The sequence below is a fragment of the Ananas comosus genome, linkage group 8 (genome assembly GCF_001540865.1).
Source record: "Ananas comosus cultivar F153 linkage group 8, ASM154086v1, whole genome shotgun sequence".
NCBI classification, from domain to species: domain Eukaryota; kingdom Viridiplantae; phylum Streptophyta; class Magnoliopsida; order Poales; family Bromeliaceae; genus Ananas; species Ananas comosus.
In genome coordinates, this window is record NC_033628.1 from 5,254,303 (window position 1) to 5,279,737 (window position 25,435).

At 35.2% G+C, this 25,435-nt stretch overlaps 1 protein-coding gene across 2 annotated transcripts; it reads left to right on the forward strand.

Moving 5' to 3' along the window:
* LOC109714154 (5'-3' exoribonuclease 4-like) lies at positions 334-25,315 on the forward strand. Of its 2 annotated transcripts, none has more exons than XM_020238615.1 (23): positions 334-701; positions 6,493-6,595; positions 6,672-6,748; positions 6,840-7,031; positions 7,478-7,597; positions 7,711-7,773; positions 7,863-7,991; positions 8,853-9,017; positions 9,993-10,070; positions 17,637-17,714; positions 19,546-19,617; positions 20,264-20,353; positions 20,454-20,549; positions 20,637-20,707; positions 21,307-21,435; positions 21,523-21,599; positions 21,961-22,001; positions 22,392-22,466; positions 22,581-22,738; positions 23,835-23,939; positions 24,167-24,242; positions 24,335-24,417; positions 24,793-25,315. In XM_020238615.1, exons 1-23 carry the CDS (start codon positions 498-500, stop codon positions 25,031-25,033), a joined length of 2,523 nt encoding a protein of 840 aa, XP_020094204.1. In that variant the 5' UTR covers positions 334-497; the 3' UTR covers positions 25,034-25,315. The 2 variants fall into 2 exon arrangements, with proteins under 2 accessions (XP_020094204.1, XP_020094205.1); XM_020238616.1 differs by having other exon boundaries at positions 24,913-25,315.

A 25,435-nucleotide genomic window follows, 5' to 3' on the forward strand; every position in this document is an offset into this window, starting at 1 on the left:
AAGCCAACGGATCTAAATTCGGGTATGGAAACCCGAATTAATTTGAAATTATATATATATATATATATATATATATGTTTGATGTTGTATTAGAATTTGTATTTTTAAAATTTACATTTATATATAACATATTTTAAAATATTATAAAAAATAATTGTTTCGGATTTAAATTTCACATTTTTACTTAGATTTGAATTTGAATATAAATTTTTAAAATCATCTGATTCGAATTTAAATTCTAAATTTGATATGAAGTTCTGATTTGAATTTTCTGATATCCTAATTTGGACAAGTTTTTTCGTTTTTACCTAATATATTTAATCACCGGTCTCAGAAGTTTCCCCGACCTAAACAGCTCCCGGTGTAAAATCTCGCCAACGTTCTCCTTTCTTCTCCTCCTCTTCCGGCTCGTCAAAAACCCCTGAACCCTAACCCTAAAATCCGAGAAATGAATCGACAATATCGGAGCTAAAACCGGAGGAATCAAGGAAGAAGCAATGGGGATCCCCGCATTCTACCGTTGGCTCGTCGACCGCTACCCCCTCTCCGTCGTGGAGGTGATCGAGGAAGCTCCCAAGGTCGTCAATGGCGTCCGAGTCCCCGCCGACTCCACGGGCCCGAACCCTAACGGCGTAGAGTTCGACAACCTCTATCTCGACATGAATGGGATCATCCACCCTTGCTTCCACCCCGAAGACCAGGTTAAAATCCATTGCTTTCCGTGAAACAACCGGTTACTTTAACGGGCCGTTTGTTTCACGGTTTTTTATATTTCGGGAATGAGTGAAGTGCTCTACTAGTTCCTGAACTTCGAGTCAAACTTTTGTTTTCGACGGTTGAGATCATGAACTTTCTATAAGATTTCAATGTAACAAGTAAACCTTCAACAGTACTCTATTTTGATCCTTACCTTAGAGTAAAAATTGTTGCATGCACCTAATTCATTTGTATGTTCGTATACCATAAATTCATCGGTCCTTCACGGATCTTATAATTTCAATTGAACGGTCCAATTTATATGTAGAGCAAAAATTGCTACACGTTAGGTGGTAAGGTTGAAATACGAGATGCAATAAATAATAGATAAATGTATGGTATATTCATATGCAGATACACTAGCCATAGGCAATAATAATTTATTCAAGATTGTTAAATCGCCACTTGTGCAACTCACATTAGGAAGATGTACAAGATGTTGGCGAAGTGATTAAATCATCCTAGATTGCCACAGGATAGAGGATTTTGTCATTCCCACGCTTGATGGGAATGAGTAGCCCATTAACAAGAATGCACAACTTACTTATATCCTCCTAACCCAAGTGGCATGGTGAAAATCTTGAAAATATAATATATACAACAGTCTCGGAATATTACAAAGCTGTGAGGCGAATGGCCCCTAAAAGCTTTAAGTTGTATGCTGGTTTTTAATATTTTATAATCAATGCTCTCTGTCACATTCGGGTTTAAGGGCCTGTTTGGCCTAGCTTCTGAAAAAGTGATTTCTGAAAAAGTGATTTTGGTTTAGAAAAGTGATTTCTGTTAAAAGCTGTAGAGCGTTTGGCTGAGTCTGATAGAAAAGTGATTGTGCTGAAGTGATTTTAGAAAGCTATTTGGCAAATATTTTTTGCTGAAGTGATTTTGTAATGCTATTTAACATTAGTTATTTTTAAAACACACTAATATCACATGCCAATATTTCAAGTTATAAATAACTATTTAATATAACAAAAGTGTATCTGAATAAAACTAAATCCAAACAATATGTAATTTGCCTTTCTCATAAAACTGAGGAACTGAAGGACTTGCCTGCTATGATAATACTTTCTAGCCAGGCAAGTACCAAAACGATAAATTTTTTTGGATGTCACCAACAAGATGAATTAGATAACTTGTTGATGAGTATAAATTTTGTTGTTATTAATGTTCTCTTCTATTGTGTCTTGACTTTGAGATCCAAGCTCAAAACAAAAAAACACACATCAACTTAATATGGCTTACTAAAATAAAAAACCAAGCTTAGATATTCAACAACAGAAAAGCTAGCTGCCTTTGTATGACGGTCTTTAAGCTTCTCGTAAACATTATACTATCGTACTTTTGAACTTTAGTTAAAAGACCGTACTTTCAAAAAAACCATGATCGTCCGTTNATAAAGCAAACTTCTCTCCGAACGGAACCGATGATGAACTTACCGCAGCAAAAATAAATATGCATCAGATAGGATATTGGCAGTGAAAAAGAAATGGAATTAATGCTTCAAATTGAACAAGAAGTGTACAAAAAAAAAGCAGATTCTACAAATGAAAAAAAAAATACAGCATGTGAGATGGGCCTCCTCTTCGACCACAACCACTCAATTTCCATCTTGATTTTGCTAAGTTCATCATCATGATGCAGTCCCGATGCAGATCCGACCAAGCCGGCGGGATCCGTCTTTGTCGGATCCCGCGGGCGCTGACCCGAGCTCGGATCCAGGTCAAAGGTGGATCTGGGGCCGGATCCGGCAAAACCGGACCCCGTCGGCGCCGATCCGGCCAAGTCGGCGGGATCCATCTTTGTCGGATCCTGCCGGCGTGATCCACGCCCAGATCTGGCTCAAAGGCTGATCCCCGGCGGAATCCGTCTTTGCCGAATCACGCCGGCGCGGATCTGGGGTCGGGCGCGGATTAGGGAGAGAAATCAAGAGAGGGAGAAAGATAATCTGTATGAAAAAAAAACACTCTCCTTGGAAAAAAAAAAAGAGAGTACCTTGGAGGTTCGCCGGAGAAAAACTCGCCGGAGAAGAAACTTGCCGGTGGAAAACGCATCGCCGGAGAGGAAAAAGGGAGAGAGATGAAGAAGAGAGGGAAGGAGAGGGGAGTGATTAGATGAAGAAGAGAGGAGAGGAGAGTGTTTTTTTTTTTTTGGGAGTAGGAGTGGGAGTTGGCTGTGAGAGTAATGGGAGAGTAATGAGAGATATATTATTAATTATAAAAGGATATGATAGAATTGTAATGTTTGTTTAAGGGTAATTTCGGTATTTTAGTAAAAAAATTTAAGTTGTGAAACAGCTTGTGCGGGAATCTGTTTTGGAAAAGCAGGTTTTTTCAGCTTCTGCTTTTGGAGGTTGAAGAATCAGTTTTCAGCTTTTAGGAAGCAGAATCAGATTTCTAAATACCTTTACCAAACACTCTAGCTTGGCCTAAAAGTGATTTTCAGCTGAAAATCACTTTGCAAAAGCTTGGCCAAACAGGGCCTAAGTCTTTATGTCACGCTCTGGACTTCAGCGGAAGCTCACTAGCTACGTGCACAGAACCGCCGTGTACACCACCACCTCTAGTGTACACCAGGCGTCTACAATCAATATAGCAAAAGCATAACTTCTTAACTAGGTAATCAGAGCAAAAACTAAAAGTTCATAAGCTTATACTAAAACAATACCCAATTACAGTTTAGAAATAAAGTACAACGCACATTCTAAATAGTCCCACAATACATCTCTGAACTAAACTAGAATAAGTTTGCATGGTTTCATCTATTTAACATCGAGGAGGCTCTAGCTAGCCGCTGACCCCTTGCCAGGAACCCTAGCCTTTTCTGCTGCGGAAGGCTCTGCACAAAAGCAATCAACAAATGGACGTGAGAACTATTAAACAATAGTTCCTAGTGGGTAAGCCGCTAAGAATGGCGAAGTACACCACTAGGTCAACTGAAGCAGGAGTAAACTATCGTAAGTAGAACAAGTAAACATAGCAAATAGATGCAATGAATTAATCATAAACCTGCCTCAACATGATATGTTTTCTAACATGTTATACATACTAATCATTACATATACCAGTTGATGTTTCATGTTAGTTACAATTATCCATCAATAACCTACATGTTATGATTCATGCAGCATGTCATCATTATAGTTTAATTAACTAATGATATCACATAGTTACCTCCTACACTAACAGAAGTGTAAGCATGTAAATACTGTCATTACCAGTAATGACTAACAGGAATGTCAACCTTCTAGTATATTCATTACTAGGTATATCTTAACTAATGACATGAAGTATCTGAACTACTATGTCCTCTAAGGTTACATTCATTTACATTACCTCAATTAATGAGAGACTTACGCGTGGTAAAGTCCCGGCTCGTGCCGTGTCTAATGGCCCCGTGGAAGTCAACACTACCCACGGCAATCCACTTCGGCGCTCAGTCCCGCACGGGCGATCTGCTATCGCAAGGCCAACTCCGGAGTGCCGGCTTGTGGGGCGCGACCCTCAGAACCATGTGCGCGCGCCCCTCACAACCATGTGCGAATGAGCACATCAGCAAGCAAGCGTAATCCATAACATAAGGTCTATAGGTCTCATATCCAATCATCATGTCTCTAACATGAAATCTCAATTTCGGCACAAAGTCGACTATTAATAATAAAGTCATATTTTACTTTCAACTACTTGGTGACATATTTCTATCAATAGATAATACGACTTAAACAAATACACGATTTACATCATATTGATGATTCTAGCGGCCTATACCTGCATACTCACATATAATCCAATCACTACTCCCTATAACATAAGGAAAGTGGTTTACTAAAGTCATAGTCACTGATTCACTATGATGTTCATACCACTCATGGCATATGTTCTATATTTCTAAACCTCCACTAGTGGAGTAAACAAGCATTATGCAATTACTTCTACTTGACTACACAAGTATATCATTTCGCGACCCATAGGTCAGAATCTACATCATTATGTCCAACTCTAGTCATTTAACTAGGTCATATTCAATAGCATAAGCCATAAAGTTCATGCTAACTCTATCATATGAATGTTATGAACTACTTGTCTACACAAGTATACGAAACCTCATGTAATGTATTCTACACAGAATCTCTAAACAATTCATTTCACAATATAAAGATACAACCTTGTTATATGCAATATACACAGAAATTCTTTCGTCATGTCTATAACATGGAATAGCATGATTTAACTTAAGAGTTAAATGTCTTAACCATTCTCCTCTTAGTTGTTAATCTACACCAAGTGTCACATTCATAGCTTTACCTCGATTCCCTATGGAAGGATGCAATGTCTAACTTGTCTACACAAGTTTTACTAATCTCGTATAAAGCATGCTAATTAAGCTATTTCCAAAATCCCTTTTTCTCTACTACATAGAGATTTCACTTAATCATATATGGTAAGCATGTGTTATGCATGCGCAATTCATTCAAACATATATTCACATGAATATGTAGGAATTACAACTTATTAATGTCAAAGAAGACATAGGGGGGATTCACCAATTTTGGTAAGGTCAAACCCACCAAATCGCTGTCGACTCTTGTCGATTCCGCGAGCGAAGATGCTCTCTAGCCTCCAAGCACCCTAACAATCATACTAAATTAACTAAGAGCTTTAACCAAGCATTCACATAAGAACTTCACAAGTTAACCTAGTTTAGGCAAAAATCTCACCTAGTATAGGACCAAGGCTTGTTCCTCACTTCAATTCAGGTTGGAGCATACCACATCCAACCTACCAAGATCACCAAAACTCAGCCAAAAGGGTTCACAAACCTGCTGTGAGCTAACATCAAGAACTCCACCAATGCTACTACTAATACATCAAACTAGAGAGATGTTAAGTAGTATACCTTTCCAAAGCTCCAATCTCAGCCAATTCCTGAACTAGGGTTGCAGGTATCTCATCTAAGACACTATTTTCCTCACTTCTATAGCTCCTCCAAAGCCCTCAAACCAGCAAGCATGAAGAAGAAAGGAGAAAAGAGATCAACACATCAATTTCTTCCAATTTCCTCAAAATTTTCCTAGAGAGAGAAAGAGAGGGACTTACTCTGTTTTCCCAGAGCCAAAACACAAGAAAACCCTGCTGGGGTCGAGCTAGGGTTTAAATGGATAAGCATTAAAGTGAAATTATCATAAAACCCCTCACCAACTAACTCAGCCGCACTGGGTACCGGTACTCGGGCTCGGGTACCGGTACTTGGCCTCAAAACAGCTAAAACCCGATAGCTCTGCGCAACTGGGTTTTTATATAGGGTATCGGTACTCGCCAGATGCAGTACCGGTACGCAGCACTCAAACCTGAAATTTTCTAGGTTTTAGTGTCAATAATCCATCCAAACACTTGGAGCATATAAGTTAACGACCAGTATGCTTCCAACAATAATCAAAACAATTAGGATAGTGTCAATTACTATCCTCACATTGAAACTTTACTATTTGCTAAAGTTCAGTGTACTACACTTTAAGACTTTTTGATAGGTCCAAGACGTGAAATTATATTAAATGGGAGGGAATTAAACGAGAATAAGAGTTTGATGGAATTTGAACTTAGTACCTCCTGCTTTGAACCCTTTTTCTTCCTAATAGTTTGAGTTGTCAGAGGACTGTATTTTTAATTTTTGTATATGACGCTCAATTCATTAATTCTTTGTTGGAACATTTCTGTGATCTTACTTTGCAATGATTCTCAGCTTGCGCCCAACTCATATGACGAGGTTTATGAGGCCGTATTTGAGTACATAGATCGCATTTTCTTGTTGATTCGGCCACGGAAGCTTCTTTTCATGGCAATTGGTGAGGTTTGGAGTTCAAAAGATTTTGTTTTGAGGTGAAAGTTTGAAATGTAACTTTAATTTGATTTGAGTGCTAGATGGGGTTGCACCACGAGCGAAGATGAATCAGCAACGAGCAAGGCGGTTCAGGGCTGCTAAAGATGCGGCTGATACAGTGAGTTTGGCCTTAATTTTATTCCGGTTTCTAAGAAAATAGTAATTTTTTGAGTTTTTCTTTTTGTTTAATTGTGGTGAGGACTAATCAGGCGGTAGAGGCCGAGAAGTTGGGGAATGAGTTGAAGAGAGAATTTGAAGAACTAGCTTGGCCAGAACAAAATGGAAGTATGGATTCAAATGTTATCACACCCGGAACTAAGTTTATGGCCTCCTTATCTGTGGCTCTTCAATACTACATTCAACTGAGATTGAACAGTGATCCTGCATGGCGCGGCATCAAAGTAGAGTTTAAGCAGTTGCTCTTGCTTTTTATTATTTTTCAGCTTATGTGGTTTATATGAAGGGTGAACATACAGACATAACCTGGATTACATTGCATTCTAAATGTGCGCTTGAACTTTGAAAATTGATTTCAATACCTAACCTTTCATGACTTTTGATTTCAGTAACTCTAGTCAAGATCTGTAAAGACTTAACAGTTTCGATCAAAACAGTTGTTGAATATGCTGTCCAGTAATGGAATAATCTTTTGGTTGAAAAGTTACCAAACATTGAGAAGCACTGACGGACAAGTATTGTAATGCAAAATAATGGATGCTTAAATGCTGAAATTAAAACTTACAAACTTTTGGCACTCATTTCAAAATGTGTTGTAGTTCAAGTAGTATGCGTTTGTTTCCATCTTTACTTTCTTTGTATGAATTTTAATTATCTCGGAAGTATCTAGGTCATTCTTTCCGATGCAAATGTGCCTGGGGAGGGTGAGCACAAAATAGCATCATATATCCGTGCACAGAGGAATCTATCGGGATTTGACCCAAACACAAGGCATTGCTTGTACGGATTGGTAATTATTACATCCTTTTGTTAATATTATCATCTTTATCTCTTATTTTGATATCTTTGTGTTATCTTTCCATTATCTCTGACTAATATGTAATCTGCTTTTTGATATATTAGGATGCTGACTTGATCATGCTTGCTCTAGCAACACATGAGATTCATTTCTCTATTTTAAGAGAGGTGAGCGACTTTGATGAAAGATAGGATTACTCTGATATCTGGTCTCTCACAATAATTGATGGTGGTTGTTTTTTTGTTCTTGGAGATAGGATGTTCGAGTTGCACGGAAGAGTGAAAGAATAGCCAAGTCACATATGAAAAGCCAATTGTCTAGTCAAAGGGTGGGAAAGAGGGGGATTAAAGAAGATAATGATGGGATCCGACGAATAAAGTTTCAGGTTGCTTTTTTATGTCATTTTACTTGAAAGGTTCTAAGTTCTTAAAATATATTGCAAAGAAAAGTCTTGCAATTATATGTGAATTGGTTTCTTGCTTCGCATAGTTTTTTTGTAATTCTACTTATATTTATTTTTACAGTTATATTTTATTTTATTTTTCCAATGTGAACTTTGTGCAACTAGCATAAAGAGTTAATCACTCTTATCATTGAACTTTCTATTCGGAAGTAGATTTTTGTTTCACATTTTGTAAGCTGTTGCAACTAATTTAAGGAGATGAAAAATATTCTTCTTTCAAGCTTATACTGGTTAAATAACTATAGAGACAAAGTCAATGACCATAATAGTAATGATCATTAACATTTTAAGATACAAACTCTAGGCAGAGTTCGACGAAGGTGGAAATGTATAAACATTATCTTAACTATGTTGCATTTTGAAACAATATCTGAACTTCAAAAATAGGCTTTTATTCATTTAGAATTCAAAACTCGACCTTTCCCTTTCCTCGAGTTAGGATTCAAAACCTAATCTTGTAATGTATTTGATTTTGTATGTCTTGAGCAAATTTAATGTTTCTTTTGTCTTTTGTTTTTGTAAATTGAATATTCTTCTATTTGATGGAACGTTCTACAATTTTTTGAATGAAAACAGTTAAATTTAACTGAATATGACCAACTTTTTTGAGAATCTTCCTGAAATCAAAAGCTAAGATAAGATAATAAATTCATAACTTTTAAAGTTGTACCCATCTATAAACATGTTATAGATCAAGTAAGGTCTATACATTTTACCTTGTTTAAAACTATTTCTAGTTTGTGCTCTTCCGCTTACTGATAAACAGTTTTGATTTTCTTGTAGTTCGTCCATGTTTGGGTTCTGAGAGAGTATTTAGAGCATGACCTAAGGATATCAGATGCTTCGCTGAAGATTGACTTGGAGCGTTTGATTGATGATTTAGTTTTCATTTGTTTATTTGTTGGAAATGATTTTCTACCGCATATTCCTTCACTGGAAATATCAGAGGTTCGATATAAATATCTACTCTTTTATCTCGTCCTATGCTAAAGCTTCTTATATCTACAACTTATCTTTTTGAATAACTATGAGTTGGTTTTATAAATTCTTGTGATATTGAAACACATTTTTAGATGGCTAGAACATATAATGGTTAACTTTTGAGTTAAAGAATTAATTGAAGAAATTTAATATAATAGAAAGATGGTAATAGTGCTTTAGAATAGGAAAATTGAATGTTTTTAGGGGGGAAAAAAGAAGTGAATGGGTAAGAAGTGGATTACAATGTGGAAAGAGACTAAAAAGGAGGATAGTGTGCTTTTGAATCCTCAGTCAAAGTATATTATATCTACAGTAATCTTAGTATCAAAGGGTTGAAGAAAAGAGTGTGGCCGAGTCAAGATTTAGTTGTGCCGTCATTTTTAGTTTTATAAGATATTTATATTGTTGCCATCCTTCAACTTAAGATAAGGGCCTTTGTGTAAGATATTGCAGCTTCAAAGGGTATGCATGAAAATTCAGATTTGAAGGCGCTGAAAAACCATATGAACAGTTGGCATTTGTTAGGAGTTGTTGGAGAAAGAGCTTGCAAGGTGCGGCTGAGCATAGATGGACATTATGATGTAGCAATATTATGGTTGCTATGTTAAAAAACCTTTTGCACTAAGCTGACAAATTAATGCTCCACTAGAAGTTGGCAACCTTTCTAAGTAAAGGGTCAATGAAATAATTCAATGGGACAACTTTTTGTATCATGATTCTTTGGAATCTCTCTTAATTTTCATCTCAAAAAATCGTTCTATTTGTGCATACAGATAAAACAACTGCATGCATCCTGCCTTCCTATCTTGTATGCAACTTTGCATCATTTAGCATATAGTATATATTGAATATCGTGGTTCTTAAATGTTTTTATATTTGTTGACGTTTTGGCCTGCTTAGTTGTCACATTTTAGTAATCCTTACTGGCATTTCACGATTTAGGGTGCAATAGATTTGCTAATGAGGATATACAAAAAGGAGTTTGCTTGGATGGGTGGTTATCTAACTGACTCTTTCAAGGTTTGTTGCTGCCTACTATTTCTTTGATTGTTAGCACTTTGTTGTTATTATTTCTATTGTGTGTATATATATATATATAGAGAGAGAGAGAGAGAGAGAGAGAGAGAGAGAGAGAGTTGAGTTGGAATACTATTGGTAGCAAATGGGTTCCGTTGCTACCAATTTGTTTTTAATGATGGAGCCTCCAAATCGACGATCGATCGACGATCGACACCGTTGAACATGATCTATACCACTTGAAGTATCTAGAAATCAAATTTCAAATCTTTTCGACATCATTGACCTAATGATCAAAGGGTTGCAAAATTTATAATTTTAATGGTCGATATGAGACGTTTTCTCGTTTAACGGCGTAAAGGTATCTAAATCAATTGAATTTTGATTAGAAAAATTTTTAAACTATTTAAAACAAGAGCTATACTTTTGAGTTTTGACTTTGATTACAAGACTCCTATCATCACTTTTTGAAGGATATTTAGTTTCAGCCGTTCATTTTTGTGTTCTATTGGTGGACAAGAGAACAATATCGGAAAAGTAAAAAATTTGATTTTTTGATTGTTTAAATGGTCTAGATCACGTTCATGATGGCAACTGTCGATTTGGAAGCTTCATCATCAAAAACAAATCGGTAGCAACGAAGTCTGTTTGCTACCGATAGCATTCCGGCTCAACTCTATATATATATATATATATATATATATATATAAAGTGTCATGCCCCGATTCCACAGTAAAAGCCCATAGGGATATCAACAGACCCGCTAAACAGACAGAGATTCCCCTATCGCTCAACTCTATATATATATATATATATAAAGTGTCATGCCCCAATTCCACAGTAAAAGCCCATAGGGATATCAACAGTCCCGCTGAATAGATAGAGATTCCCCTATCTGAACGAAGCGTCAACAAAATAGAATAGTAGCAAAACAATTCTAATCCCATAATCAACAATGAAACAATTTTTAGAGTCTACAACTAACATCCAACATGTATCAGAGCACTATAAATAACAGTAAAGCTATTATACATCACTATACATAAAATCACAACTCCAATATATAGATACACAGATAAAAGACCTTGGTCTCGCCAATCTTGATGTGCTGTACATATCCAAAAACTATCTAGCTTGGTGCTCATCTATAGCTAATAGATATGGGTAGGACTTGCTATCTACGACGCCATCCACTTAATTTGAACAACCACCAGCTCAGATGATCCTGAAAAGTAAATCAAAAGAGGGCGTGAGAACTACTAAACAGTAGTTTTCAGTGGATACGGTTGGCGACAACTACGGCCTTGCCACTAGGTCTACAAGAGGCAAGAAAAGAATAGTAAAGTATACTATCAAATGAGCTACAACGTATAAACGTGCTTTTACTAACTATCATACCTCTATACTTGTAACGAAGAGGAAAGGAAGTGTTCTTTTACTAACTATCATGCCTCTAACCTTTATCCCAAAACTAAAACCTATTAATACCCTCCTGAGTGACATTTATAGTAATCTTGCACATACTAAAGATACTAAAAAGCAATAAAGATTAACCTATGCATCACTAGAGCTACAACTGAGCGAGTAATAGAGCATAATAGGAATAGAAAGATAATATACTATCATGCTTCTCATATGATTAATATAAGCAGTAAAAATAACTTGTCTCTATGTAAATGAAGATGTATCAATCGATAGCTCTCATGCTTCAATTAGAATAATCACAATAAAAACGTACCATGTGCTCCAACATATGCACATGTATCATATAACCCAATCGTACATTGACCGACTCAGAAATCCGGTCAAGCCTGCACTTGCCTACTGCTCGGACTATATTCCTGCAGTTGCGCTCGTCAATAGGTAGGCTCCAGCCTGAATGCCACTTCCGCAGGTGGTCTGTCTTCCAAAAGGCAAATATCTCTGCTAAATCATAAGACAGCGCTCCGGAGCGGCACTCGAAGGGTAGCAACCCTTACCGAGTATAATAGCATATGTTATTGTCAAGCCCATGGCTCTACAGGCTATGGTTGATGCAATGATCAAAGAGATCACAAGTACCCAATCCAGTGTCCTTAGCATAATCATAGAATGTCCACTATTTATAAGTGAAACTAATGTAATCATAGAACAATTTCTAAGTCAAATGTCAGAATAGAATGTACATGTTCTCTCTATGTTCAATTTATCAACTACCGTCGCGCTAACCCACAGCCTTTGTCACATAAATCATGGCCTATAAATGCAAATGGATAATAAATAAATCATCGCTATATACATGACGTTAAATGGCCCCTCCCGGCCTAAGTTAGCATATACAAAATAATCCACTAATAACAATTTTATATATTCTGACTAATAGACTTGTGGTTCATGCAATATAGTATAGATTATTATCCACATATGTTGGATTGAAATTTGTTTCTCTATTCAATTTTATATTAAAGTAGCCCTCTATCATTATATATGATATCCACATGCATACAACTAACATCCATACTCTCTACTTGATTTCATGCTAATATCATATCTATCAACATATATAGTCATACATACATCCGTAGGTCACGCCTATTGGAATTATGATTCACACGATATGATATAGATTAATACTCACATGCAACCATACTAGAATTCCAATCCTTACTCAATTTCATGGTATTATCTCTTCCTCTATCAACATGTAAATTATATATATATATATATATATATATATATATATATATATATATATATATATAGTGTGGAATCNATATATAGTTACACGGATGTTTATCTGTATTTCTTAAGCGACAAAAGCCGCTGAGCCTTGGGTGAACTTAACGAGTAGGGCTTTTTCTTTCCCGCTACCCTGCTGTTGCGCGAAGCGGCGACGGTGGAGTTAACGTGCTGTCGGTGTTACCGGTTTTAGGGTGGACGTTTAGGGTGGCGCTTTTAGGTACTTTTAAGCCGAGGATTTAGTGCGTATTTAGATTAATGATTGGAGTTAAAAGTAACTTATAGGTAGTGTTAGGGTAGTATTTTAAAAAAGAGTTTTTAAGCTTAGTTGGTTTTTATAATAAGTTTATGATTGGAGGTTACGCTGTGTGGTCTTTTTAGTGTACGCGCCCGTAGGAGTCAACGGAGGAGCCTAGTGGGTGCCAGAGGTGGAGAGAGAGAAATACAGTGAGAGATTTTGTATGCTTCCTCTTCATCTTGCCTCCTCAAGGGACAGTGGGTGATTATTACGTGTTTTGCGATTTTCCAGGGGCCGTTAAATTCATAAGTCAGTTTAAGACTAAACTATGTAAGTTAACCTCGGAAGACATACATGCAAATGTAAGCTTAAATTACATGTCTGAGTTAATTTCAATTAGTTTTCATTAAATAGAATTGAAAAGTCAAAACTTAGTAAAATCCCGTAGCTTTCGAAATGGCTAATTTTAAAAATTGTCTAACAACAATCCGAGATAGAAGTGATGAGTACATAGACTTACTGTGCTTTGAAATTTAAACCAGAGTCTTTTTAATATGTCAGTTGAAGGGTTTCAAATATTAAAAAGGGTGGCTTAAAAAGTCGACTTTATATTTAGGACAAGGAATATTTTTTAAAGTTTAAAAGATAAAATTAAAGTTAAAATGATGTTTAGTAAAGATTTAATAGAAAATGATAAATTCAGATTATTTTTATCATAGAGTGTAATAAAAATAAATGTGAACAAAGATATGATTTTAAACCACATGATGTCTCCCTTCCTTCCTCCCTAGCGGATGGTATGATAATACTCATGCTAACTGAAACATGAGTATTCAGCAAAAGCAACTATCTCGAAACCTTAGCTACTAGGTTTGATAATTTGTATTAAATCTCTTAAACTTTGAAGATCTTTGGTATAAAATATTAAAAAGTTATAATAAATGGAATGTTAGTATTCTAGAATTTTAGCTGTTAAAAATTACCGGTCATACTCTACGAATGATAAAAATTGTCACATTTTATTAACCTTAGTCAACTTAAAAACTATCTTTTAAGAGAAGTGATAGATCTATCTCTAGATATTAAAGCTAGAATTTAAATTTTAAGACTAGGAGATAAAAATCCTCCGGTAAATTAAAACTGGTAAGTAAAATACGAGCGAACTACCTGAAATAATACTAAGCTTTTTAATGCTTTAAGTAAAAGATTTTCAAAGTTTACGAGATCTAGTATAAATTACTACACCTAGCAACTAAGCCTTCGACGTAATAACTTTTATTGAATACTCCTGTTTCTCAAGATATGAGTATTCTCATATCATCGGTATGAGAGAGAGAGAGAGTGAGAGATATATATCTCACTCCGATGATACGATAGCCTTCGTTATATATATATATATATATATATATATCAATGTGCCTACAAATAGACATAAAGAATTCGCTGTTTTCGGCGACTCGGAACCCACTTGAATTGCTCATCCCGAAAAAGAAAGGGCGATGGGACGACAACGCGCTTCGCCGCTGCCACCTCAATTGCACGACAGCCACAATGGCCAAAATCCCACCTGCAAATCCCACCGCGAAAATCCATGAAAATTCGGCTCCTAAATCACGCATAAATCTAATTACTAACCTCAATTTTCATTGAATATCCATCACAATCCCATCATAAAATTTTTTCTCAAAAATTCGAATCAACCAAAAATATTATTCAAATACTAACCTCCAATGCGACACACCAGAAAAATCACATGCGCGGGCATCCTCAGTTGCCTCCTCGGATCACCCACGGTCTCCACCTCTCTCTCTTTATGTCACTCTCTAAAACATACGAAGGAGAAGTAGAACGGAGGAGTTCCCTGTCACCCACTAATAATGCACAAAACGCTAAAAGGTCCCCGGCAATTTAAGTATTCAGTCAAATTCTGATTTGATACATTCAATTGGAGCCTTCTGTATGTACGTTTACATTCGAATTTAATGTACAGACTCAATTAAAGTTAATCAAAAGTAATTTATCTTAACTTTTCAGTTTTGAATCATTTTAGGGCATCGAAAGCTTTACCGATTAAAATTTTTAACAGATTGTTGTTAGGCTCTATCTTCACTACTCATGTATCTGAATGACACGAAACTTTAAATTTGGTCTCAGAAAAATTATACAGTCAACTTCCCAAAGTTTATAATTTTTCCCACCGAATTTTTCAGCTGAAATATAAATCCTGTTCCTTATAAAAAATTTCAAATTTTCTATTTTAATTTCAATTTTACTACAAATCATTTCTAAATTATCTTTTACTATTTAAGTCTAATAAAAATAGTATCTCACATTATTTTTATTTACACTTGTTTCTATACTAAAATTTGGTGTACTACAGAGGGAAGGAAGGAGGGATCGCCTACCATACTATTATGAGTACGATTGACTTTGTACTCATAAGTCGTTTTCGTTGATAGAGCTTTGGAATCGATGATCCAAACTATTAAACATAATTTAGAGAATTTGAAACTTCTAGAAACCATATTTTATAATTTTTCAATATTATTTACCTTACAATCATAAGATCTTAAAATCGACAATTTTTAATGGCCAGTATGAGATGCTTACTATTTTTAACAGTGTAAAATAATTGGAATCAGTTGAATTTTTGATAGAAAATTCTCTTCACTATCTAGATAGAGATCTATAATTTCGATCTTAAATTTAAAATTCTGATCCTCTATTTTTAGGAGGCCATTTAATTTTGACCATTCATTTTATGCTCGCTTGATGGACTTTATTATGATTCGAAAAATTACGAAATTCATTTTCTAAAAGTTTCAAATGCTCTAGATCATATTTAATGATGTGGATCGTTGATTCGGAAGCTGCATTATTGAAAATAACTTATGAGGACAAAGAGTTCTATACTCATAAGAGTATAGTAGCCATACTCTCTCTCTCTCTCACTCTCTATATATAGAGTGAGGCTACTATGCTATCGGAAGCACGGAGCCTTCAGTGCTTCCAGCTCGTTTTCGATGTTGCGACTTTCGAATCGTCGATCGGCTCCGTTAAACTTGATCTAGAGTATTTGAAGTAGCTAGAAAATAAATTTTATGATTTTACGATATCATTTGCCTAGTGAACGAAGGGGCTCAAAATCAACGGCTGAAAATAAAAATCTTACAAAATGTAATAATATGATATTAAAATTTTAAATCAAAGATATTGATCTTGTTTTATATAGTATAAAGAATTTTCTATCAAAATTTCACGCGATTTGGATATTTCTACACCGTTAAACTTGCAAACGGCTCACTACGGCCATTGAAATTTGTTGATTTTGAGCCCATTCGATCACTAGGCAAATGATATCGAAAAATAATAAAATTTATTTTCTAGGTACTCCAAATACTCTAGATCAAGTTTAACGGAGCCGATCGACGATTCGAAAGTCGCAACATCGAAAACGANATATAGCCAAATTTTTGATCCCAAATTTTTAATTGGTGAACATATAATATCCGTATAAATCATGTATCCGAATAACTAACGAATCCCTTTTTTAGCCGTATTTTTCAACGAATTTAAAAATTAAAAAATGAATTTTATCCGAATTATATCCGTACCGAATTTTTGCCGAATCCGAATTAACTAACTATGGATTACTATCATTCCAACCTTGTAATTCTTGACCCAAATACCAAAAAGTAAGAAGTACAAACTCTTTTATATTTTCGGAAGCATTGTAGCGCTACACTCTCTCTATATATATATATATATATATATATATATATATATATATATATATATATATATATATATATATATATATATATAGTTCGGCTGGGATAGTATTAATAGTACAAAGCACTTGGTGTTATCCGGTTTTTCACCATTAGATCTACCCCTTGAACAATTCCACCTGTTAGATCATGCTATTCTACCAACCACCCACTAAACTCTAGGGGGACCACCAGGTCTGCCACTAAATTTTAGGGGACCACTGTCATCCCAACCCTACAATTTGTCATCCAAGGGTTATAAACTTTGTACTTTTGTAGTAAAAAAACCTCAAATACTATTAATAGTATTCCAGCACATCTCTCTCTCTCTCTCTCTCTCTCTCTCTCTATATATATATATATATACACCTAGAGGGAACTTTTTTAATGCCCTTGCCCTATTAATCAAGTAATCAAATCCACAATATTCTCTTGGAATGTTAGAATACTCACAATCAGTAATTTGGGTTTTTTCAAACTGTTATACTAAAAATTCACTTGTATAGTTATATTTGTCAATTTTGAGACTACTTGATCCTAGGGTAAAAGAGCTTCAAATAATTTCTTTTGGTTTGTCGGCATTTCAAATAATATGAGATCATTTCAATGGCATGGATCTTCAATACAATGCCCTAATGAAAAGTTTGACTAGGAAGTGCTGGGGTCCCAGTCCCAGGGCTTCTGAGGATGTTCTGGTTCTACTCTTTCTCTATGCAAGCGAACAAACACGAATGTGCACACACATGGATCAATCATACTATGAGTCTATGACTTAAAGCTATTTTATTCTATGATATCTGATATTTATGTTTTGATAAATTTTCCATGTTTGTTGTTCTGTAGGTGAATTTGGAACGTGTGGAACATTTTCTACAAGCTGTTGGATCTCATGAATGTGCCATTTTCCGACGACGAATACAGGTATCATTTTGGTTTCATAAATCTCACAATTTTCATATTTCTCTTTTGTTCTATAGTTATTTTGATTTCATCCATCCATTTACTAGTTAACAATGATATCCATTAAATCCTTAGAGTGAAGTTTTAATTATCTTTTATGAAACTTGTTTCCTAGCTATTCAAAGTTTGTTTAAGTGCTTTAAAATGGAAAAGTCAATTTTTATTATAAATTTTGTTAGGAACTTTTGTCCTGAAAAAAAAAATGTTAAGAACTTGGTGTGAACGATGAAAAATATTTTGGGCATGAGAAAACACAATGAAAAAAATCCTGTACGTCTTTCCGTTATATATCAGTGTTCTGCTGTGGGATTATGATAGCAAATAAAGCACACTTATGAATCATTTAATTTTCAGGTATGTCTGAATTGAGATTTGTGTGTTAGGTATTATGGCAGTATTTTGACTTCTGAGGAATTAATTAGTATCTTCTATGTAATACGTGGCTGGAGTCATGAAGAATTAAATATATTATCACTAGTTGTACCAAAGCATAGTTGGATGCAGAATTATAATTCATGTAAAGAATGAGATTTATAATTTTCATTACAACTGTATTATTTTGTATCAATTCATACATATTCATGTATATGAATATTCATGTATCTATAGATGAATATAATCCTATCAAGGATTCAAGTGCCGCCCTGTGCCGTACGGCACGGGGCGTGCCGTACCGTGCCCCCAAGACACGGGGGTCTCGGACCCCCCCCGGGTGCCACGGCACATGGCCGCGTGCTGCACGAGACAAAGCGGCACGCGGCCATGTGCTGCGTGCCACTGCCTTCCTTTTTTTTTTGGCTTTTTGGCTTTTTCTTTTTTCTTTTGTTCTCTAGGTATCGAGCCCCCCTCCCGGGCCACCTATATTGTCTTTTTTTTTTTCACTTTATTGTCTTTTTTCAACTTTTTTTTTGCTTTTTGGTGGATGCCTTTTTTTTTAACTTCTTATTTATCAATATAGGAGCAAATTTTTAATTGACATACCTGATCCATACCGCGGGGGGCTTCGCCCCCCGCACCACCCTCGGATGTCAGTGGTCGGTTACGGGCTCGGGCCTGTCGGCCCGAGCCCTCCGCTTCCACCACAGACATCCATTTTTTCTTCGCAAAATATTTTGTCAAAAATTGTCGCACCGCGAAGCTTTCGGTGAATCAAGGAAACAAAAATCGATCTCCTAAACAAATTTTGATCAGATATTTTTAAAAGGAATAAAAGAACAAAATATAGATGTAATAGCTGGAATATATGACTTTCTCACAATACCAGCAATACTTATATCAATATTGTCAAATAAATCTTGTATCTGCAGATGACAAAACGCCATATGATCAAGCGTGACAATCTATGTCGAATTAAGCAGTCATCTCTATTTAAAGATGTAAATTTAAATAATTATTGTACTTGTGAATTTTATTATTGTATTTTAATTTCTATTCTTCATCAGGTATGTTGTATTTTATTTGCAAAAAGCTTATATGCATATTAATTGATGAGTGTAGTAAGGTATATATAATAAATATTCATAATTATTTATTTAAATCTTTCAAAATAACATTATAAGAGTTTATTAGAATAAAAAAAACTGAAATAAGTCCGTGCCAAAGCGTGCCAGTAGGAGGTCACGTGTATCTATCGGCACGCTTGCGTGCCACGTGTTGGCATGCAAGCATGCCTGTGCCGTACCGTGCGAGGGACATAACGGCACGCCCCCGTGCCATGGCATTTTAAACCTTGAATCCTATGTACTTTAAAGAATCTAGTAAAGTTCTTATTAACAACTGCCACATTATTCAGGTGCAGAAAGAGAGGAATTTTCGATCTGGATCCGTTTCAAGTGTGAAAGAGAATGAAAGCAAGAATGGTTCTGTAAGTTCTTATTTGTCTTTTTGCCTAGTGTTGCAAAATATTCCAAGAACTTCATACGCTACTGGATATGATCAAAAGTATCACTCTTTAGATGAAGATTTCTCTAACAACACTAATAATAACTAGTAAGGGAATTACTGCTTATGGTGATATGTGATATATTGATGGGTAAATGCATGAGTAGTCCCTACTTTTTGCATCTATTGCCTTTCAAAACACCTGACATCCATTAAACCTCGTGCTTAATAAAAATCCATTCTGTGGTTTTCTTCCCATCTTATGGTTTTCTTAGTATGACCTGTTGTTCCACTTGGGGTCAAGGGTTTTAAAACTGGCATCTCTCCTTCTCAAACCTGTTTTCTATAAAATGGCTGTTTTATCCTTCTATTCTAAAATGACTTCACTGTTTTGGTTTACTAAAATATGGTTGAAATAGTCATTTTCAAATAATAAGGATTACATGCAGAGCATGCGACTAGCAGATGTCTGGTACTTTGGATAGCCAGGATGCAATTTTTGTTTAAGTGAAAAGTTCTGGAACTAGGTCTCAATAGTGCAGAAATACAAAGATTATCCATAATTTTGGCCTACAGCTTGGATATTATACTTCTGATTGGAATCATGCTGAACAGCCCTCTTACTGCAGAGTTGGATGAACAGTTCCCAGGAATTCACCAACGTAATATGTACAAGCACAACAAAAAATGGACCAAGTGTTTCTCCAATGAAAGATCGGGTATTCTAACCTTTTCCAGATCTTGATTTGTAACCAGTAAGGTTTTCCAAAAATCACTCTTTGAGCCCTAGTTTTTAGTTGATAATTGTTATTTGTACAGGTAAAGATTGTTGAAGAAGTTTGGAAGGAAAAATACTATGCAGAGAAGTTTGAAGTTGAGAGTGATGATGACCGTGAAAAATTGAAAAGAGATGCCGTGAGCTTCCTACTGTTGCATACATATCTCCATCAGAATCAAAACTGGATTAAAATTTTTTGCAGTAATAGAGATATTTTACTATAGGTCATGAAGTATGTTGAAGGAATCTGCTGGTTCATGCACTATTATTATCAAGGGGTCTGCTCCTGGCAATGGTCTGTCCAAAAGCATGTTTATTTATTTTTTAATTTAATTCAAAATTTGTCCCTACATTTGGCCCAAGTTTCAATTGAGTCCCAATGGCTTTCCATCGTAACAATTTAGTTCCTAAAGCAAATTGAATTTCATCTTCGTCGTTTAAATTTTGTCACTCAAATCTGTGCTTGATTCAATTACATTTCTGGAGTTTGATCTCAATTTCACTTTTCTTCTCAGATTGTCAATTAATAATGAAAAACCTAATGATGGTGGTGATTTGGCATCTTTTTTAGATCTTTTTGAATTAAGGAATGGCATAGTTGTGATGCGCAACAAACTTCATGGACCAAATTGTTGAAACTATGATAATATAATTTCAAATCTGAGTCAAACCACAAGGACTAATCTGTAATTAACCTTTTCCTCTTTTAATTTAGCTCTCTTTATCCTTTATTCTGTAAATTATTTTGGTGTTATTACTTATTCTTTTCTATGTTACTTTATTGGCGTATGAATCTTTTTGAATTTCTTTCTATCGGTTTAAGGTCATGCGGTTTTTATGTTTTGTTCTGGTTTCTCGTCTGGTGAATTTTTGTTGCAATATTTATTTCTTCAGGTTCTATCCATACCATTATGCCCCATTTGCTTCAGACTTTGTTGACTTAAAACATTTGAAAATTCACTTCACTCTTGGAGTTCCCTTCAAGCCATTCGACCAATTAATGGGTGTATTGCCTGCTGCGAGGTTTGTTATTTCAATATTGTGGTGAAGCAAATTCCTTTCTATGGTCATCCTTTAGTCCCAGTAGGTGATTTATGCTGCTATTTGCAGTGCACATGCGCTACCCTTATCATACAGAAAATTGATGACCGATCCTTCTTCATCCATCATCGAATTCTATCCACCAGGTCAGTTATGATATCAATACAGCTATACCTGTTTGGTCTCACTTCTTAAACAACTTCTCTGCTACAGAAAGCATTAAACTGACATTTGACAAATAAAAGGTGTCACTAGGATATGAAATGAGCTTCTGTCCTTCAAAAAGCAGAAGCCTCAATTTGAAGCTTTTGCTTCAACTGCAAGGGGAAGTTGTTGTGGGGATTTTAATGAAAAAGCTGTCTGTGCTTTGTAGCTATACTGAAAAGCAGTTTGGTCCAAACAGGCACTGTACGTTTGTGCAAACAGGCACCGTACTTTTGTGCAAACAGGCACCATGTTGATTTTTCTCTTTACTGCTATCACTATTGTTGTAATAATCTCCCGCAGATTTTGAACTGGATTTGAATGGCAAGCGTTTTTCTTGGCAGGTAATTGTCAATATCTTTTTGTGGCTTTTTTATTACATTTTTCTTTGTCACTGTTGTCACTTTTTTAGTAGTCATTGTGTTTTTTGTGCACTAATCAAACTTTGTAAGCCAAGTTGCAGTAGGAGAAGATTTAGAGCTATTTGAATCAAAATAAAGTGATTTGTAATTTGACACAAAACATCGGATGCAATTACTAAGTGATATTTAATAGTTGTTGGTTTCTCCTCTATGTCATTTCAGTTGCAGCTTGTATGCCTTCTCACTGAGAGCATTTATACTCGAAATATTTTAAAGATCTCTGCAGTTTATTGTTACTGCAATTTCCATTCGCTTCATTTTGGTGGTATTCTTTATTCAAAATCTCATATTCATACATTTTTTGATTGTTAGGCTGTTTGTAAATTACCCTTTGTTGAGGAATCCCGCCTTCTCGACGAAATTAAGAAACTTGAGCACACATTAACGGTAATTAATTGATATGTTGTGTTTTTTTGTCTTTTTTTTTTGTTATGTTTTCTTTCTTTTTTGGGGTTAAACTTTCCCTTCAAGTGGTCTTTGACCTGATGTTCTTCTCAATAGGATGATGAGAAACGAAGGAATAGCTGCTCGTTGGATGCCCTATTTGTTCACACGTCACATCCATTGGCAGCAAAGATTGTTAAATTCTTTGAGAGGAGGAAAGGTCATCCAAAACTATTGAAGGTCAAACTTAAAAAGAAACTTGATCCTACACTCAGGTTTGCGATGAACCTCTTTTGATTTAACAAATGCACTCTCTTAGTTTAGTATGTAGCTCTCTATTTTCATTCTGTAGTATCTTCTTTTACTCCATTCAAACTTTCAAAATTGAACTTCGGAAAATTCTTGTAGACATTTACGTTATTATACTTGTTAAGTATATATGACTTGTTAAGTAGATATGACTGATACATCTTGAAAAATCCTTTTTATTTTTATTTTTATTTTTCGCAAACACATGGTTAGGCATCCTTTCTTCGTGAAGCGAATAATTATAGGATTAAGATATTCTTCTCCAATTTTACCAGGTTATATGCTGCAAATAAACATTATGGGAACATGACCTTTCCTACATTTCTTTTCTGTAGACTGCTTGTCATACCTTGTGAAAAAAGCAGTTTAAAAAAGCGAGTCAATTTAGTTCTGTAGAATGTGTTTTTTGGTGTTTCTAGATGTTATTTTGGCTGTTAGAAATAGAAACTTCTTTTTGGTAGTTTCGTTCTATGTGACACCCTAATAGTCCCCCATTGGATGGTCCACATCGAATGAGAATGAAACTATAATTGGATATATAAGAGATCACGGACACTAATAATAATAACTGGACTTAAGTATTTTGGGCCAATGGTTTGGACCTAATGAATTATTATTGGAAGTGGGCCAGGGTCATTACATTCTATCACCAACCTGTCTTTTTTTTTTTTTTTTTTTTTTTTTTTCAAAATCATTATTCTGGTGTCATTTACTGAATAGTTGAATACTTTGATGATGGCAAAAAGTATGTCCGTGAACTTCCACCCATGTATAGTTTATTTTAAAGCACGTCTGAACTCCAGTTTTTTCTGTTTTTGGATCCCTCAAGTAACATATTGTTTAATTTCAGAAAAATCTGCCGGAATGCAAGTCTTTGTAATATTTTGATGAAATACTCTGTGGCTGAAAACATCAAGTTTTAATGGAACTTGTTAGGATTTTTCGAAATCAAACAACACATTAGTGAAAGAGTTCAAATCCAAAACTTAAAGAAGTTCGGGGCTTTTTATTATTATTATTTTTACTTGAGATGGGATTTTATGAAATGCTAATTGCATGCAGTGGTGGAATGAGTGGGTACATATACATATCCGACAAGACCATCCTTTCGTCTGAAACATATTCACCTGTTGAGGGCATGAAGACTATAGCAAAGAATCGAACCATGTATGTATTCGTTGTATCTTCTCTTTCTGAAATTCAGACATGTTTAGCTAAAAGAATACAAACACACACCCCAACAAAAGGAAAAAAGAAAAAGAAAAATTGGAAAAAAGAAAAAGAGAATAGACTAGCAACTAACATTTTAACCAAGTTGTATTCCCATCTATTATGGAATAAGCGCCTTATTTTAACTCCACTTTGTTAAGTTGTTATTTTATTATTTCTGACAGATTTGTGTACTACAAAGCCCCTCCAAATCACATTCACATCCCTAAATTACCAATTGGAGCGACATTACCCAAAAAGGTATATATCATCATACTTTTCCAAAAAGTATTTCCATACTTCAAATAGTGTTTATTATTATATTTTTAATATAATTAATCTCTTCATTGCAGTCAATTTCCAAGAAAGATGTGCTACCGCCGCCAGTACCATGGCATGAGAAATCAAGAGTACGAAGGCGTATATATTCTGAAAAGTGAGATTTTCTTCTTTCTTTATTTTTTTTTTCCTCACCACTTGCTAATCATTGTTCCTATTTATAATGACCAAAATGCTTGCTTGGCCTCGCTTTTTAAATTTCTTTTCAACTCTAAATAGCAGCAACTTAGTGTTTGGCGAATATTTAGTTTGAAGCTTTTGCTGTTGTTCAAAGCTGAAAGCTTGTATTCAAATTTCAGCCTTGCTACAGCAAAAAAAGAGTTATTCTGTGGGTTTTGATGAAAAAGCTGTTTGTGTTTTTTAAAATTGGAAAAAGCTCCAGCGGGCCAAAGAGGCCCTTGATTTTCTTTTTTATCCCCCCTTCTTTATCATCTCTTGATTGACAAGTTTGTTCTTTCAAATGGGTATACAGACCTATTTCTAATGCCATTGCTGGGTCGCATCTATCAATGATTGCCCGTCGACTTGTGTCGAAATATTACCATGAAAGGTTACATCAAAGAGATGCTGATGAAGTTGATAATGTTAGCAGGGAAAAGAATGTAGCAAAAGAGAACAACCGCAAGAGTAGCATCCTAGGGAAAAGGAAACAAAGGGATCAAGATCGAAGAACCAAGAGGAAAAGAAGAAACAAACACAACAAAAGGAAATAGGACTTATTTATCTTTTATTTTACACAAACTAATCTTTAGCCTAGATCGATGCTGGTTTTAATTCGCAGCTGTGTTGTAACTTCTAATTGTGTACTCATAATCTCTAGCATCAACTAAACTTGTGCTATTGAAACGGTAGTTATGGATTAACTGTAGCAGTAAATAAAAATCTTCGCTGTTGTCTTCTTCGAACATCCAACTTTGCCCCGAGCATGCACTTGATTGCTTCAAGCCAGATTTTTGTGGAAGTTTTGCGAAGAACAGCAATGTTTTGTATTGAAATCTGTTTGCAATTGATGATTGTAGGTACTTTTGTGTATAATTCTAAGCAAGTATGTTGTCGGCGAAATGGGAACTCTCTTATTGCAAACAACAGTTTTGTTTCCAATTTTGGATGGTTGG